Source organism: Astatotilapia calliptera, chromosome 5 (genome assembly GCF_900246225.1).
Source record: "Astatotilapia calliptera chromosome 5, fAstCal1.2, whole genome shotgun sequence".
In the NCBI taxonomy this organism is placed as follows: domain Eukaryota; kingdom Metazoa; phylum Chordata; class Actinopteri; order Cichliformes; family Cichlidae; genus Astatotilapia; species Astatotilapia calliptera.
In genome coordinates, this window is record NC_039306.1 from 19,742,332 (window position 1) to 19,761,277 (window position 18,946).

General features: G+C 41.8%; 1 protein-coding gene across 4 annotated transcripts; it reads right to left on the reverse strand.

The window, feature by feature from the left end:
• Nucleotides 1–601: 601 nt before the first annotated feature.
• LOC113022456 (msx2-interacting protein) lies at nt 602–17,953 on the reverse strand. Of its 4 annotated transcripts, none has more exons than XM_026167889.1 (15): nt 17,639–17,953; nt 16,252–16,566; nt 13,487–13,960; nt 13,178–13,332; nt 12,406–12,606; nt 12,108–12,259; nt 11,894–12,019; nt 11,666–11,779; nt 11,463–11,576; nt 11,266–11,366; nt 3,881–11,048; nt 3,489–3,554; nt 3,192–3,386; nt 2,953–3,111; nt 602–1,661 (listed from the first exon to the last, which is right to left on the reverse strand). In XM_026167889.1, exons 1-15 carry the CDS (start codon nt 17,719–17,721, stop codon nt 1,530–1,532), a joined length of 9,555 nt encoding a protein of 3,184 aa, XP_026023674.1. In that variant the 5' UTR covers nt 17,722–17,953; the 3' UTR covers nt 602–1,529. The 4 variants fall into 4 exon arrangements, with proteins under 4 accessions (XP_026023674.1, XP_026023673.1, XP_026023677.1 ...); XM_026167888.1 differs by having other exon boundaries at nt 13,487–13,963; XM_026167892.1 differs by lacking the exons at nt 16,252–16,566; nt 17,639–17,953 and adding an exon at nt 14,643–16,244.
• Between the last annotated feature and the right edge of the window lie 993 nt (nt 17,954–18,946).

Here is an 18,946-nt window from a genome sequence, read left to right on the forward strand (position 1 = left end):
TCTTATTTTTCTTGGCCTTCAGGCAATTACTCCGATTGATGCAGGCCAAAAAAATTATTCTAATTAAAACAAAACTGAACCTTTATTTAATTCTTCATATACTCCAAACTTGCATTCAAGATTTCAGCTCCTGCAGGGCAGTTAGATTTTCATTTAGTGAGCTCTTCTTTTCCTTTTGTATTTTCTGTGTAATGGACTCATTGTTCAATTGAATTTTTCATCTTTCTGAGCCTTCTTTGTACTGCTATGTGATATATTCAATTTACTAAGCTGTGTCATGTTCTGCGTGTCATTTAGCTCATACACCTGTTTCTGCACAGGAATGCATCTTCCAACTCAACACTGACAAATGAAGTGTTAAAATGGGGTTGTGCAAGCAGCCAAAAAACACAGGAAATACAATTTCAGTCTCAGAGTTGTGATTAAAACCTCAAATTTACTCATCCGATTTCTAAAGTTTTAGGTTGTTTTTATGTCATGAAGTACAAATGAACCCAAAAAAAACAAACTCTTGAGGTCTTCAGTATTAGAAGAAAGTGAAACACTTCAACCAAACCGAACCTCTTCAAGGCAGTGCATGGGGGGGAAAAAGATACACATCTTAGATATCCATGTTTCCTGGAGTTTATTTGAGTTACAAAATATGAAGTGCCATTAGCAGACTCCACTCACAAGAGCGTGCCAACCTTCTTCTGTTACAAGTATTTACACCCAAAAATTAAGAATCTGTCCATCTACATTTCCACACTCTGTGTTCTGGTACGTCCCAGAGTACCAGTCTCTCTGTTAAGCTGTCCATGTTGGGTCCGTGTTTTTTTTTTTTTTAAATTCCTTTTAAATATTTAAAATATTTACAAAGTCCCATGTTCAAAAACTCCCAAATCAAACTGTAGCTTGTTCAATGCAAAGGCAGGTGACAGAGGGGTAAACTGCTTCAGTAGTGTGAGAACATGAGCAGAGCTGGTGGAGTTAAACGAAAAGTCTTCTACAGGGTTAATCCTCCTTCCTCTAAAGAAAAGGCCTGGGCGAGGAAGTCTGTACAGAATTATTTAAAATTACATGCTGAAATGTCTGATCTGGTGCTGAGGTACCTCAAAGATCCTAATTTCTGAACCAATGATTAACAATCAATCAGGACAGATGAAAGAAACAGGCCCCTCAGAGAGTCGTTCATCAACCATCCTGACTTTTTTTCTTCCTTCCTTCCTTCTTCAGAGCATCTCCGAATATTAAAATAAAACTCCAATAAATAGAAATACAGCAGAGAAATGGTCAAGTAAGACTCATTCTGGTTTGATCCATCCCTGAGTTCTTTTGAGAAGGACAAATATACCAGACAGGAGTGACAAGAGAGGGGGAAAAACATAAAAAGAGGAAAAAAAAAAGACTGATGGGGAAAGAAAAAACAAAAATGTGTTGATAGGACTTATCCTACACATTCCCACTGTGTCCAGGAAAAAAAAGAAAAAATATTCCTCTGGCTTCCTGAGGCTCATCAACGAGAAGATCCATCCTCCCAGCAGTGGACGTCACACAGAGGTGATGACTATCATGAGATGTGGCGAGATGCTTGAAATCCTGTTGAGAAGGTCGGGGGCGAGCTGGGATAAGTGGCTCTCTGAAAACTCGCACGGAGGGAAAATCTGAAGCACATAGGCGGGCTGGGAAGTACAGAGACACATATCAGTTGCATGGAAATACTGAGATGGGCATGACTTTTTAATATTCAAAAGTGTCATTCAGTAACAAAGAAGTCAAAAAGTTTTTAATTTTTTCTGTCTCAAAGAGTGAGTGTGGGACTCAGTCCCCAGGTAGGCCACAAAAGTTTATTTTTTAAAATTAAATTTGTTTACAAAAATTATTCAGTCTTGTAAGGATTTCAAGATCTATTTATATCTATTTTTTAACAATAGATTGATCAAATATGACAGCGTCTGTTAAACAAAGAACAAAGAGATCCACAGGATACAATTCTTAGAGAATGAGTAAAGTCATTTAAAACTTTAATAGAAAAAAATCTATTGGACATTTCAGGAAAATTTTGTACAAAAAAAAAATAAATAAAAATAAAATAATAAAAAGCCAATGATTAAAAAAAAACTGCTACAGGGTGTCAGACTTGTGAAGTGTGTGCTAGAGATGCTGCTTTATTGAAATGAAAAGAAAACCTGTGCACTTCAACTCCTTCGGGTACAATATGAAAACGGGTAATATGCAAACGGCACCAGGTAAAGACAGTATGGCACAGGTCATGTGATCAGTCATTCACATGAACTGTGTGGGGCAGTTTCTGTCTGACAAGGATCCCTACAATAAATATGTTTCACGGCCTGTGAAAGTCCCATGTGAGTTATGCAAATACACAAATGCACTTCCAAAGAAGCCTAAACCCTTTACTATATGGTAAGGACTCCACAAGTACTTTGGCCAAGTAAAATGTATGCCATCAATCCTGTAGAACCAGTTCTGTGTTTAAAATGAAGCCATCAAATGGTATTGAAGATCAGAAGATGATAAGCATCAAAACATGTTTGTTTTCTCTGTGCTGCATACTCCAGGAAAAAAAATTAGGGAAAATCAAACCAATGGCCTGATATGCAGCTGAGAAGCCCCTTCTGTGTGTTTAATACACTTAAACCAGCCTTTAAACTGTTGTATAAGCCAGCGTGAAATGTATGGTTTTCAGGGTTTTTAAATCGGTTTTCAGCGTTATTTTGTTATCGTTTTTATTGTTAACTCTGTTTTCCTGGGTCTTTTCACGTGTGTTATGAATAAATCTTTTTTTTTTCGGTACCGGTACTAGTTTTATTTTGTTGTATTTATCTGCGACACCTTAAAGGCCGGTCCGTGAAAATATTGTCGGGCATAAACCGGTCCGTGGCGCAAAAAAGGTTGGGAACCGCTGGTATAAGCCACATAGGACAGACAATTAATAAAACAGTGATGACTCACCTGATTGGAACCTGGGTTGGGGATGTTGATAATACCAGCAGCCAACTTTGTCTGCAAGTAATTGATGAACGCTGCCTTAAGAGCTTGGGTCTGGTTCAGGACGTCATCTTGATCTCGTCCACAAGGCAGAGCAAGGAGGAGACAGTAGTCGGTGTCTCCCTGTGGAGAGCAAAAGGTTCATGTTATTAGCAGACAGAAACTTGTTTAAAACAGGGAAGTAAAGCAAAAAACGCACGTACAGTCATTCTTCTGGCTACACTCTCCAGTTGTGAAGCCTCCAGTCTCATCCTCTGGACAATCCTAAGCAGTGCACCTCCTTCTTGTAGGGGCAGTGATCGATGAGCCAAAGCTTTGTTGCCACAGACGAAATGCAGCTGGACTGCAGCGGTGTCGTTTTTAAGTGCAAGCAACCCTTGCCACACAATAGGGTATTTCTATTTAAATGAGGCAAAAACAAAAACAACAAATGAATGAGACGAGGCTAGCTCTTGCTCAGACCAACCACCTTGTTTAATCTGTTGGGAGATTTGCCTTACCGTGAGTAACTGCACCATATTAACAGGCTGTGTCATCTTGCCATCTTTTGCCTGGTGGTCCGCACCCTACAAATTCAAGAAACAGTTAAGAACAACAGTACAACTAATCTTTGCTTTAAAAATGTTTTCGTTTAAGGTTCAGTTTTCTTTCCTTCAGTTCTTATTTTAATTCATAATTATTCTGAAACCTGCAGTTCATGACAGTGTTAAACTGCTTTCTTATATTAAATGATAGGTTCTCCATGTAATCCACAGCCATTATGAGGCACTTGCTGTTATTAAGCTGTGCTTTTATTGTATAAACCAACTGCTAGTTATACACGTCCTTTGTACCAACACAGATCTGTCAATACTGATTATGTTGACTGTCTTTTTAAACATCACGCACTCACCGCAGCAGGTGTGACATTCATTGGCGGCTGGGTAAGTCCAACAGCAGACGCTTCTGGCATTTGAGAATGGATTCCTCTCGGGTTTGAGTACATCCCCGGGTAGTCTGTGAATGAACCACTAGGTCCAGGTGGCATCAGCTGAACCCTGTGGGGAGATGCCATTGCTTGTCCGGATTGTCTGATTCCCATCATTCCATCCTTAGGAAGTGGAGAGTGGGGCCTCTTTGCCTCTAAAGACTTTGTTATATCCTTATCGGACACACCTTTAGACAAAGCATGTGCTCTTGGAGATAGAGAGGTCTCCTGAATGTGTCCAGAATGAGAGTCTGCGGTTGAACGATCCCCCTGTTGATGCAAAAGAACACGCATGTCTCTCTGTGCTATGTATGTTTTGTCCAAATGGCCACTACTCCGCAAACTCCCACGAGGATCGGGCTGCAGAGTGTCCAGCTTCAGCTGTGCAGGAGATGACTCATGACTCCTCAAAGAACCTGGGTTTACTTTGAGAACCTTGTCTCTGCCAACAGCCTGAGGTGAGGTAGGCCGTGGCTGCATGGCACTAGACCAAGAGGAGCTGAGCGACTCACTGTGCATGCCGTAGCTCATCACAGAAAGAGGTGGAGTATTGACTCTGACATCTCCCTGGACCAGATGCCCCACTTGAATTGACTGAGTAACACAATGTGGAGACATTCGTCCCAAGCCTCCAGGCACACTATGAGGTGGCATGATAACAGACTGCTCGGGATGATGCACGCCAGCAATAAACTGTTGCATGGCAGGATGGCTAGTGGATAACATAACTGGAATACCCTTGGGTGATGAGGAACCAATGGGTGAAGACACAAATGGAGAGTGTGCGTGCCCTGACTTACGTGGGGACCGTGGTTCCTGCTTGACCCCACCGAGATGTGAAGGAGTTCTATCACTAAAACCTACGTGGTTTCCAGGTGGAGAGGGTAAATGGGGGCTTATTGCAGGGCTTATGGCAGAGGTCCAAGGCGGTTTGGTTCCATCTGTACCATGAGGATCAGCACTATCCATTTTCTTTGGATGTTTTAAAGGCATGTAATCTTGATGGTAACCTATTACCTGCTGGTTGCTTGGTGGCAGACGCTTCACTACTCCTTGAGGTCCAGATTGGTAAGCGGAATCCATCTTTTCCAAACCAGTGTTTTCTTGTTTGATTGAAGACAATCCTGACTGGTGTTTACTGGGATGCCCATGATCCATCTGTGATGAAGGCCCTTTTTGAAGCCCTGGCTGGGAATACAAATCCTGCTTGGGTATGGATACCAGTTGCTGAGATTCCATCTCACTTGGTGTTGCTGATGGGATCTGACTTATCTTTGCACTAATTCGCTGGGGTCCCTCTGTTTTTTGACCAGAATGGCTCAATACCACCACTCCTTCAGATGTATTTACTCTCAGACCTGGGCAAGATCCAGTGCTAAGAGTGGGGCTCTCAATAATGAAGCGTGTGGCACTTCCTCCTTCATCACCAGCAGGCAGCACAGGATATGACCCAGCATCATCTTTGCTGGGCCTATAACTTGGTTTGGCTATAGGAATGTCAACAATGTTCATGTTCACCTTATCCTCAGGCTCAGAAGGATTGCAAATACGGCTGATAACAGATGTGGCAGTGGATGCAATAACAGAGATCACAGACTTTGTCTCAGGAGTCGTTTGTGGAGGTCTAACAATAGGTGGGGCAGAATGCACTGATATTTTACTATCAGACAGTGATGACTTATTTGACACAATGGCTGTGAGCTGAGAATTACTTTCAGATAGGTTCTGATCTCGAAGGTTTGGCAGATTACTTGAAACAGAGCTGCTGCCTGTCTGTGAACTAGTTGTATGTTTCTTTAAAATCTGTCTCAAGTCACTTGTGCCATGATCAATATCCTTGTTTTCAGACTCTGATGGTAAAGGCTGGTTTTCCTTGGTTGGTAATGGCATGATTGGTAAGGAAGAGGCACTGGTATCTTTAGAATGATGGCGCCAGTCTGGTGGAGAAACAGGATTTCTGCTTGTTTGAGGGGGTCTGACATTTGGGTTGTTAGCTCGTGGTGACAGAGAAGGAGAGTTGCATTCAGATGGCAAGTGCTGTGGCTTTGTGCATATTGGACTCTTGGATTGCGGGTAAACAGACTTGAAATGCTGGATGTGTTCTTCTGAAGATGACTCTGTCTCTGCGTTTACATCTGTAGCTTTGACTGCTGAGGTTTCAGGCTCTGTCTTCCAAGTAGCAGGAGTAATAACTGCAGTAGTTGCTGCAGCAGCAGGTGTCTCAGAAAAAACCTTTGCATCAGAAGCTGTACTATCTGCTAATGGGGTTGCCGATTCCTCAGTTAACGAATGTCCATCTTTCAAATCCTTTCTTAATTGTTTCTGGCCTTTAGGAAAACGTTTAGGTGTTCTAGGTCTTCCCTTGGGGCCCTTTTTGGGTGTGTTTGGGAAAGCGGGTTCCTCCTGGACAGAAGATGTATTTGTTTCATCTTCCTTGATGTGCTGAACCAAGTCTTGAATCTCAGGTTCTGAGACTACATCTAGATTTGCTGGAGGTGCCTGGGTTATTGAATCAATAGCAGCCATCAGTTCTGACTCACTGGCAGGATTAGATGTTTTTTCTTCCTCTGGGTCACTTTTTACATCTGTATGAGGGACAGGCGGTGTTGGTTCTGTTGGAAAGGTTGGATCTGTTAGTTTAGCAATGTTCTCCACAGCTTGCTCCAGTTCCAGCTCCTGTGAAATTACATTTTTTGATGCTCCCAGGAGCTCCTTTTGGTCTGAAGCTGCATTTTCATTGTCTTCATTGCTGGAGCCTCCTTTGTTAGCATTTGTGCACTTTAAAACCTGTTCACTGTGGTCACCATGTCTAAGACTTTTTGACGAGTCTTCTGGAGTCCCAGGCTCTTCTTCTCCTAACTGAAGAAGGTCTTTCACCTCTGTTGCATGCAGTCTGATTTTGAGGTTCTTGAGGACTGGTGACTTGGAATTCCCTGCTTTTCCTCTAAGAGTTTTCTCTTTTTCTGACATGGTTTTCTCTTCCAGGTTGGAGGCATCTGCCTCTTTTCCATTTGATTTGTCATCATATACCTTTTCATGGAGAACATCTTTACCTTTGGCCAATTCTATGCCTTGTTTGACCATCTCCTCTTTCTTTTCATCAATTTTCAGCGATGGATCTTCTTTACCTGAAACTGATGACTCTTGCAAAGGCGAGGTATCTTCATACGTGAAATCATTTTCCTGACCATTATCATCAGCTGCCTCAGTTTTGTCCCCCTTCCTTGTTGATCCAGATCCTAGTGATGTGGGCATCTGATTTGATGAACCCTTTGTGTCATACGGTGGCGTTCTCCCTTTTGACATTCTTGGAATACGTTCACCACTTTCTGATTCATTTGAATCCGTGTCTTTACCATCCAGTTTAGATTTTTCTACTTTAGCAGTTGCAGTATCATCACCTTGCCTGCGATTCTTGGGAGGCCGACCACGTTTATTTGCATGTGTTGGAGTTGGTGGATCTGGTTCAGTATTTTGTTGTATGGCATCTTTGTCTGTACCACGTTTTCGGGCAGAGCGTGGCAACTCTGCAACATCCTTTCCGGAACGAACTGGTGTATCATCTTCAACTGGGGTGGCATAGACTGATTTAACATTTCTTCGTCTTGCTCTGCTTACTGGTATGCTGTGCTCAGAGGTATCGGGATCTGATCCATGGATTGGAGATTTGCCTGTGGACCTCGACTCACCTCTCGGGGATGAGCCACGTTTCAGCTTCTCTCTGTCAATGCGCTCACTCTTGCGTGTTGCTTGTTTCTCAGTACCTGGTGCAGACGCTACAGGAACAGAAGCAACTTGTGCAAGAGACTTATACTTCTTATTTTTTATTTCTTTTGTTTTATTTTCTTTCTGAGATAAGACTGGTTCATCATTTCTTTCACTGTCAACTGGTACCTGTACTTTACCAGCTTGAGATTTTATGTCACCTTCATTCTCTGATCCTAATTTACAAGTGGATGGAGTCTCTTTCTTGAATACTTCCAACTGCTCAACAAGACTAGGCTGTACTGGACTACTGGCTACAGGTACTTCTGGTTGTTTTGCCTCAGGATTCAGCTCTGGTTCAGAATTGCTAACAAGCTCATTGTGAGACTCGTGGCAAAGTTCTGTGAATGTAGGTTTTACATCCTCAATAACAATATCCAGCTTTGCCTCAGACGGAGAATGTCTCTCTCTATTCGCTGAATAGTTGGATTCAGATGCTGTAATGGGTACAGGCAGAGAATCTGACGTCTCAATTGGTGGGTGCTGCATGGAAACAACATGTTCCTGATCCGTTTCTTGTTCCTTTTTGACAGACACAGGGGGACATGGATCATGGGGTGGGTTTAGTAAAACACATATGTCATCAGGTGGAGGAACGTCTTTGATCACAGTTTGAGTGACAGACGCTGGTTCGAGTTTGGGTTCAGGAACTACATTTTCAGCAGGGGTAATTGGTTTAATTTCTGCCTCTGTGGTAGTTTCTGTTGTTTCAGGTGACTGAAGAGGTTGTTGCTCTTGAACAGGAGCTTTTTCTACTTTGTTTTCATTTGTGGGCATAGTGTCTTCTTTTGCCTCCTGTAGCTGCTGAGTTTTATTTTTCTGTTGCTGTAGTCGTGTTAGTTCCAAAAAACGACTATGGAAAAGGACAACAGGCCCTGAGTCAAGTTCACCATCTCCTGCTGCTTGCTGACTGTTTTGCTCAGGTTCCTCATGCTTGCGTTCCAGGTGCTGAAGTCGTCTCGAGTCCAGCTCAAAGACAGCGCTGTGAAGGAATCGGGAGGCAAATAGCTCCCTGCGTTCTTGTTCCTCTGGCTTAGGTTCCTCTTTCCTGTCATCAAGTTTATCTTCCGATCCAATTCGAGTCTTTTTCTTTTTCATATACCAGGAAGGTGTTGGTCTTGGTGCTGCTTCCACCTTTTCAGTGTCTTTTCTGTTACGCAAGTTTACAAAATGAGAATCGTAGTCTAAAAATGACCAGTTATCTTCTCTGGAAGATGACAGAGATTTTGCACGCTCAAGCAGAGCCTTTGTGTCAGGTGTGATAGTCTGGTCAAGTGCAAAGGAGTAGAATTTATTCTTCTCAAGCTGTGCTTGTTTAGGGTCTGAAAATCTGTCAGCTCTTGGTCTTTCAGAAAAAGGCATAGATGTGGAGGGCACAGGAGAGTGGGGTTTGGGCTCTCTGTCCTCTTCGGAGTCGGATCGTACTTCCCCAGGCTCCAAGTCATGACAAATAGCGTACTCCAAACGTTTGCGATTGTGAATGTTTTTATTTATATTTTGAGAAAAGTTCAGATCAGGTAACAAGCCTTGTTTAATTCTGCTTTCCCATCTCTTTTGTTTCTCGTCCTCCACAATGAGTAAAGGAGTGCCTGTCTTGTTAACTTGTGTGTTATGTGTCCTTTTGACTAATAACTCCAGATCTGATTGAGATTTTTCATCATTTCGGCTCAACTCTTTCTGAGGAGGATCTGCAAAGTCCTCATCTGGACGATTCGAGAAATGTCCTGGAGGGGAGCTGGTGGTCCAGTCTAGATCTTCACTTTTTTGTTTAAAGCTCCTGTACACACGCTCTCTCTTTATCCCTGACTCGGAGTCAATCTGGTCTGGTTTCTTTAATTTGTGGGACGGAAAATTATCTGTGACATCCTCAGGGGGTTTACCAACTTCATGCACGAGGCTCCGATGCTCCAAGTCCTCTGTTTCAGTTCCTTGGGGACTAGCTGGTTTGTCAGTTTTCTCAGACTCGCGCTGTTGCTGCTGCTGATGCAAACGTCTGTTTTGCTCCATCTGTTTGCGATAACTTTGAGAGGTATCAATGTCAATGTGGTCTTCTTTATTCTTGGCACTTTTGTTAATTTCAGAATTTTGACCAATTTTTACAGAAGTATGGTGGTCTGGTTCTCTTGTACTGTTTTGGTCTGCAATACCCTCTTGTGAAAATCGTCTGGAGGAAGGGTGCCCTAGATGTTGTTTGGACTCCAGTGGGTCCAAAGATCCCTCTGATTTCTCTCTTTGTACTTTAAGGTCCTCTTGACCATCTTTTGGAGTTCCACTTTTTTCATTTTTAGGTCTTGAATCTTTCCTCTGGGAATCTTTGTGTTTGTCTGTATCCATTTCTTTCAAATATGTTGTACCTGCACCAAAGTCAGAAGACTGATTACCATCCTCCTCCTCATGCCTGCTTCTCTTCTGACGAGCAGTCCTTCCTGCTCCAGAGTCACCAAAACGCCTTTTTCTTGCAGCACGGCGATCCAAATCTACTGCAGAATCTTTTCCATCAGTTTCAGACTTAACATGCTTCTTGAGTCGATTCCTTCCATCCAAGTCTGAACCATCACTTTTACTCATGTCAGATCGTTCACTTTTTGCTAACAGAGTACTAGTAAGAAGGTCGCCATCCCCTTTACATTTCTGTTTTTCATGGACATCCTGGTCTGATCCTCTTCCCCTTCCAGACCCTCCATCAAAACCAGTCTCAGGCTCTGTTTCAGGTAGTGGATTTGATGGGGATTGCCCCTTTGCTTTTCTTGATTTGATCTTTTCAGCTTTGTCGCCTTTCTCTTTCCGTTTTGCACGTTTGGGTTTCTCAGTTCCAGATAAACGATCCGACTGACTGCTCTTCTCGCTCTTGGAGGGATGTTCTAGCAGGGTCTTTTCAGATTTATCAAAATGTGGTGGTGACACTGAACTCACGCTGTCACTTCGTTCAGATGACTGGCTGTAAACTCGTCGTTCTGAGTCTCTAGGAACCCGCTCAGATGCTGAAGGTGATACTGTTGGACTAATAGGTCGCCTTGGATGGGAAGGGCTCCACCTGCTGCGATCAGCTTCAAAACGTTCTCGCTCCCTTTCTCGTTCCCTTTGAATATATGTGTACTTCCGGATGTCTTGCTCAAAGGGGTCTCTGTAATCCCTGTAGTCTCTAGGGTCTTCATGATAGCGTGGGTCAAAATGATCCCCTTGATAATGTTCAAGTTCAGGAAACCGGTCTCTGCTGCGGGCAGCATACTCTCTTCGAGTGTCCTCTGTATAGAGGCCAGGGGTTCGTATATTCTCATAGTAAGCCCTTTCTGCTGCAAATTCATGATACGGAGCTCTGCGATCCTCTCTATAGAGTTAAGGAGAGAACACAAAGTGTAAAGTATTGAATCTAAATAATTAATTTGTAATTGAAATATTGTCACTAATGGAAGAGAGATTCAAAATATCACCACTTTCACTAGCAGCAAACATTTTCTATCTGCTTAATTTAAAAAAAGGCAAAGCAAATAAAGTCATTAAACAGAAACAATAACTGTATTCAGATAACAATACTGGTCGTTTACCGTCGTTCAGGAGGGATTTCATAGAAGTCTCTAATGTCTTGTCCAGATGCCTGCATGGATCGGTAGAAAGCCATCTGACTCTCTTGACTTGCAAAATCCACCTATCATAAGTGAATAAAACACAAAAAGATTTAAAAAGGGGGCAAAAAAAACATTAGGATTACATTTTATTAGTTAAACCTTCACTTGATTTTTACCTTTATTTTATTGCCACCAATCTTCCAACCTTTGGTCTCTCTTACAGCTGTCTGAGCAAAGTCGGTGTTGTTGTACAAGATGAGAGCCATCCCCTTCAATCTATCAAACACCACCTTCAAAAAAGAAAAAAATTAAATCAGATTTATGGGAGTACTAAAATCAAAAGTATCAAATCTTAAGGAAGAGAAAAACATCACCTTACCTTAACTACATGTCCGTAGCGGCAGAAATGCCGCGTGAGGTATTGCTCTGTAATATTGGCTGATAACCCATCAAGCCAAACACATGTTGTAGGCATACTCTTTCCAAAACCGAGCTGCAAGGAAACAAGACACAAATATAGATATTATAAACACTCTAATCTATAATTTTGAAAATATACACATACACAGATGAGAAATGGTAAGATTGCTTAGTGTACAAACACTACCTTTAGTCTGTTGGCTCCCAGATACTCTCCATCCATCTTCTTTATAGCCTTGCAAACACTGGCAATATCAGAATACTGGACAAAGGCATACTGGGGAACTCCATTTACTTTCTTGATGTCAATGTCCTTGAGACAAAAAAGAGAGCAAATACAAAATGTTAAATGTAAAATATACAAACTTACGTGTGTAATTCAAAGTCAGATGGATGCTTACCACAATTTCACCAAAGCGTTGGAAAATGTCGAGAAGCTGTTGGTAACTGGTGGTCTTCTCCAGGTTCCCTATAAACAGTGTCCTTGTGGCCTTTGGATGGAATTCATCTATTCGCCCATCCAAAGGCCTGAACTCATTTTCACTTTCTGTTTCTGGAGGAAGAAACGGATTTATCATTAATATTACTCACATGCTATTTGAATTTTGGTTCAAGCCTGTGGAGGGAATTAATGTGTCTGCAAATCTGCCATATTTATCAGAAAAAATACAAATTTCTGTGACTTTTGTTGCAACCTACCTGGTCCATTCCAGGCAGTGACTTCAATAAGCATGCCGAAAAACAGCTTTCCTTTGGAGACACTAAGGGCTTTTTCTTGATCCTCTTGCTGTCTGAAGAATACCAACCCATAGCGGTCTTCTGATGTTCCATGGATCTGAACTGAAGTCACTTTCCCATGTTTCTTGAATTCATGGAAAAGTCCATCTTTCAAACTCGTGTCTGCATTGGAAAACAGAATTACTACAACACTACTAAAAACAACAGAATTCCCAACGACCTAAAGAAGAAATGACTCCCACTTTAATCTGTTGACAGGAAGAGGCTTTCATCTGGCTCAAATTATTTTTATTTCACAGCTTAGTTTGGTTTGCATACCACGAGCATGCTAAATGTGTAATCAAAAATAAAATTAGAAAACATCTGTATGTAAATGAAACAATAACTAATAAAGTGATCAATCTCTGTCACCACAAATCTATACAATGCCCTGCAGCAAACAGTAAAGGAAATAGTAATTTTATTTCATTAAACAACCACTCTTTACCATCAGAAACTCCCTTTTACAAGAGCCAAAAATTAAAGTTTTTAAACATGGCTACATTTAACTACCTGCAGCTAGTCCCCTACCTGCAAATAACTACCTCCTCATGTTTCAGATCATGTTGCCTGTAGGAAATGTACTTTCTAATGCCATTGAGGCAATAACAAATTCAAGGATATGGCAAGGTTATTGAGCAGAGAAAAGACTTAACTTGGTCCACTGAGAGGTAGATGAACATTAAAAACTCACCTGTTGAGCGTACTGGTAGATTTTGCACTTTAATGCCAAAGCTCCTACGGGGCTCTTCAGAGTCAAGCGCCATAGAGGACTGAGGTGGTGCGTGTGTAGCTGATGACTGAACAGAACGAGCCTGCGATCCATCACTTGAGCTGCTGTTTGAATCACTGTCAATGAAAGTGTAAAACGATTAGACACTTCTGTTTACACAAGTCTGAGTAAACGGATTATTTACAAATTGTCCAGCATAATCCCAATGCTTTGTCCATGGACAAATATTCATCCATCATTTGTAGATTAAAAAACGAAAAAAATTCCCACCTGCCACTGCCTGTGCTGCTTGTGCTGCTGACTGAATCAGAGCTTGAAGATCTGCTGTGAGATCGAGATCTCGGGCCTCTCCCAGGGGACAAAGGTGCTTTTTTAGGGGAATGAGGAGTTTTGAGGGGTTGCCCCGTGGTACGCTGAGGGGAGGGATGCCTTGACTGTGAGGAGTGAGACGATCGACTCCGACGGTGATGGTAAGTCCGATCGACACGCCGTCCTCTGTCATCTCGGTACAGGTCACGTCGTGAAGAGTTAGTAAGAGTAAAAGGGTCTCGGATTCTAGAGTCAAAGTGTGGGTCTGACGCCTCAAAGCTTCCCCCAACAGAACTGCTGCCTGGGCCAGCAGCAGTAAACACAGAGCGATCGCGGTAATAATCGGCGTTGTAGTGACGCTGTCTGTCAAAAGTACCACTGCGGTCATGATGTCCATATGGGCTGTGATCATATGCACGTTCACGGCTTTCTGAGCTACTGTAAATTAAGAACAGGACAGACATGAAAATAAAAAGTATTAATCAGACTCTTAACAAAAAAAAGAAAATAAGCATTTCACTTAAAAATGCACTACAGCAATAAATGGCCCAAATACTGGCACTGTCTGTAAAAACTCTGAACAAAAAAAACCAAAACAGATTACATTTGTCACGCTTCTCCAAATCTAATAACCTATACATCTATGATGTAAATTCACAAACAGTCACAGGAAAACAAGCTGCCCACAAACTTTCAGAACTTTATTTCAGATTTAAGCTATGTTGCTCTTAGTCTCCAATTGTTTTTACTGGCACAGCAATAAACACTGAGGTTTCAGAGGTTGACTGTTCATGAATTATTATGAATATGGGGAGAAAATACAAATCTACATAAAACATTTCTCCCAAATATTCAAGTGGACATTTGTTCTAATGATCTATGTGGTATGGAGAAATGCCATGCAGGGTTTGGATCAGTGCATGAACTGGAAATAAGTCATAAAACTCAAAAAAAAAAAAAAAAAAACTCAAAAAAAAAAAAAAAAAACTAAGCAGATACATACATTTAATAAAATTTACTTTTTTCCCTTTCCCTAAAAGCAGTGCAAAACTATGATTAAACAAAGCACGAAGGAAGATTAGGAAAGAAAGTATGCAGAGGGCAGAGAAATACCAACCTTTTAGAAAAGAAGTTACCGAAACTAATCCAAATAAAATCTAGGTGGTCAGAATGTGAGAGACCTAGGCAAAAACGCTTCACGTATTCTCGCATTGCATGTTATGTTCATGTACTGAGCACCAGGGCAGTAGATTGTTGACGTATAATCCACAGTTGGGCTTATTTAATTCTCTTCACTGGATGGAAAAAGGAAGAAAAAAAAATATACAGAAATGGACCTTTATGAGTATTGCAACATGTAGAAAAAAAAAAAATCATAGGAACATAAAACCTCAATAAATAAATATGGAATAAAATCTTTTTTTAAAAAGATGATGAGCTTCAGGGTAATCGGCAGATTCCAGGTTGACTACTCAGTAAGTTGGAGCCTGAGAGAAAAAATACATCCAATGGGATCGGTCTCATTTCACTGTAATTTTTTAAAAGTTTTATAGTGGCAGGGGAAAAAAATATTCCATGGGTTAATGTTAAGTTATTTAACATCACGCAGGTCAGTAGACTCCAGACAAGTATCAGAGTAAATAATATCCTCCTGGACTGGTGGGCCGGATACAACTCCATAATCAGTGGGTGTCATCTTTGTTTACTGTCATGTTACTTAAAAAAATGTCTTCAGCTTCCTCTAAGATACTTGGAGTGCTTTTTCCTGATTGAGGTCTCAAACGGCTACATCCATACTTGAGTAATCCAAATGAATGGCAGCTACACCTATCCACATCAGTACATCCAGCACAGGGTATAATATTGCGTACATCCAGGGGGTTACATCCCAACTATCCACTCTTCATGTCTTCATGGCAAAAGCAAGAATAGCTCCACAAACATTGTTGGTGGCCAGGTGGTTGGATCCTCTGTGTTCTTGTGAAATCTTCTCGGTGCAGCGTCCATATGCGGAACAAAACCTGTTTTTGATTAAGTTAATCTCATCCTAACATGACAATGATACCTTGGAACTACACCAGTCTTTCTTCTAATGTGTGATGACTGTAAGGTTTCTTCCATCCACTCGGTCAAAAGTTAAATCCAGAACAGGCTGTATCCACAAGTGCAAAGCGCAAAAAAAGAAAAAGGAAAAGTAATGAACAGTCCAGCAATTAGTCGTTGCCTTGAGAAAAAAAAATGATATCCCACGATGGAAGATTTCTTCAAGTGAGTGTATACCTATATAGATACTTCCAAAATACGTGTATCCATCATAACAGTGATGTACTTCCAGCTTCACGTGATTCCAGATTTTTTTTTTTAAATTAAAGATAGATTCCATGTTGATTATAAAAAATATCCGCAAGCTCCCCAAGGTAGACTCCCACAAAATGTAATAAATCCACAACTCACCAGGATATTCCACACAGATGTAATATCCACATCAGATGTCAAACTCTCAATATATAGTTACCTTACCAAATGATAATGTGTAGTTAATTTACTTAGATCCAATGGGCAAGGCAAGTCAAATAGGATGAAAAGTGGAACGATCCCTAGATTACCTTTGTGTAACCCCTTGAGGCATCAATCCCTTACGGATACCCCCCACTATGTGTTTAGGTTTAACACCTGTGTGATACCTATGTTTCCCTGGATTCGAAGGGGACGCCGTGTCCACTTACCCATCTATTCTCCGTTCATAACGTCCCTCTCTGGAGTGAAGGGACACAGGTGGCCCAAACACTGGACCAACCGTTCCCCTAGAGAATCCTGTAACATCTCGACTGCTCGAGGGAGAGCTGTCTTCCAGGCCCCGAACAGCACTTGGGACTGACCCGGGTTCATTGTAGTCAGTCCGAAGGTCTCTGTCCCCCATCTTGTTGACAGCATTGTGAGCCTTCTGTGCACTTTTGATATCCACAAAATCCACAAAGGCTGCAACACCCCCCTCTGAACCGCGCTTTCGCAGAACTTTAACACTCTCCACACGACCATACCTGAAATGGAGACAAAGAGGAAATTACATATACACCGGCCAAGAATATAGAATGTGCCAGTTTTTAATCAGCAAGCTTGCAAATGGCACTGACTTTGAAGGCAGGACTTTATGATAACGAACCAGAGACCACACATCAGAGGTGAACTCTCTGAACTTAAAAGTGCTAGCAATTGATTATACTGGATGATCACATTTGGGAATACTTGGAAAAAGAGGAAGTTCTAAGCAGTATTGATGACATTTCTATAGGACGTAGGATATGTAAAAAAAACGCACCATGTTTAAACAGCAGACCACTACATGGGGTGTGCAGCAATAAATCCCATTAGCAGGAATGTTTGTTTTCCAACTACTTAAGTAGTGTTTACGCCGCGTAGCAAGAGATTAGACACTTAGTGTTAGCTACAAAGCTACAAATAACTCTTATGAACCCCGGAAGGCAGTTTGTGGTGTTGGTTTGTTTTACATTTAAGCACTAAAGGGTAGCAAAACCTGGTTTGCAGTTTACAATTTCACAAATGAACCCCAACAACACTGACTAACTTAGCTTAGTTTAAGCAGCTACACTTATGGGACCGGGCGTGAGGCAGCTCTCGTAAATTTCCTTCTATTAGCAATCGGTATATAACACTCTGACGACCAGATAAACAACAGAGTATGAGGTTTTTCCAGTGGCTAAACTAACCGAATGCATTTAATGCTACTCTGTGGTTAACGATAGCTGCCGTTAGGCTTGTACACATCGTGAAAACGTCTCGACTTCCCACAAAATGGTTGGTTGGGTGGAAGCTTGGTGGCTAGCGAATCCAGCTAATTGCTCCTTGGCGTTCACAAAAGTTCGAGGAATGTTATAAATCGTTCACCTTGAGGCCCGAGCGGCTCTGCTTCACATATGACTTCAATTTCCATCACCACGCTGCCAATAATGTGCATTCAGCACACGAGAAATAGCAATACTAGTAAAACGTAAAATGCTAACATTAGCTGTGTTAGCATTGATAGCAACCGCCTACCGTTCGTAATGTTAGTGAGACAGCTAGCGCGCGCTGTTTGGAAAACACGTAACCTACCGTTTAAAATGCTCCACGATTTTCTCCTCTCGAACGTGTTCGGGTAAATTTCCCACCCAGAGGTGTCTGGTTTCCCGAACCATCTTGCGCTACTCTTTCCCCCTCCACACACATATGATCTCGCACGTTTCTAATCCCTGCCGGTCGGAGGTCCGCCTGAACAAAATGAACGACCCGGGCCCGATGGCCCTGCTAACCGTTTAGCTCTAGCTGCTGCGTCCTCGATCTGTCTTGCGTGGACGCGCATCAACCTCGCTCTGGATGATTTTGGTTGCGAGACGCGCGTCCCCGCGATCCCTGTGAAGCAGACGGCAGGCAGCGGGCGATTTTCTCCCAGGGGGATCAGGTCGTGGAAAAGATTAATTAAAACAGCGAAAAGTAGAATTTTTAATCACTTTAACACGTTTATTTAAAAATTTGTAACAGTTGTTGACTTGTTGAATTAAAGTTAAACGAATTCTGTAATAACTACTATGTGAAATAGAAAGTCACCAGTTTCATTCTTCTATCGCTCTGCCAAACCGACAGATAAAGGCAGTGAAAAAATAGTCTGCTTTACAATGCAACGCCTTGTGAGTCCCATGCAGTCACTGTTTTTCAGTTATTATTGGAATGTTTAGTGAAAACAAGGGCAACGCTAAAAATAAATGAATCTATTATATCTTATCGTAATCAAACTACTGTTTTGACCGTAAAAGGCCCAGAGGGTGCCAACAGAGGAAGTACTGCATGAGGAAGTCAGGACTGGCCGAGGAATATGCGAGGATGGTCCTGGACATGTATGAAGACAGCGGGACAGTGCGCTGTAGGAGTGACAGATGGGTTCAAAGTGGGGATGGGATTACATCAGGGGTCTGCTCTTCTGGTTTGCTGTGGTAATGGAGAGGTTTGGTAGGAGTCTCAGTGGACTATGATGTTTGCAGACAACATTGTGATCCGTAGTGAGAGCAGGTAGCAGGCGGCAGAGAGCCTGGAGAGGTGGAGGTATGCTCTGGTGTCAAACAGATTGCGATCCCCTAGCTCATCTCTGTCCAAAAGTGGACTAAAATGACTTAACATCCAGCCTTTTTATGGGAAAAAGGATACAGAATGTTAAAACGGAGTTAAACGGTTAATCATCCTTAATTCTAATCAAATTCTAATCAAGAATAAATCAAATCTATATGATGAGTAAGAAAATGTAGTTTGAGTAATGACATGATTTTGATGCCTGACTATTTCACCTAGATTCTGGGAGCATTGTTATGACTGTGCATGTCCTTGTCTCTCTCTCTCTGTGAATGAAAGCACTATGTAAACAGTGTGTAA

Coding starts and splice junctions, on each gene's coding strand:
- LOC113022456 (XM_026167888.1), bottom strand. CDS start 17,721: ATGGTTCGGGAAACCAGACACCTCTGGGTGGGAAATTTACCCGAACAC. Junction 11,780..11,893: donor TGGGAGCCAACAGACTAAAG/GTAGTGTTTGTA, acceptor GTTTCCTTGCAG/CTCGGTTTTGGAAAGAGTAT. Junction 11,367..11,462: donor TTGGTGGCAATAAAATAAAG/GTAAAAATCAAG, acceptor CACTTATGATAG/GTGGATTTTGCAAGTCAAGA.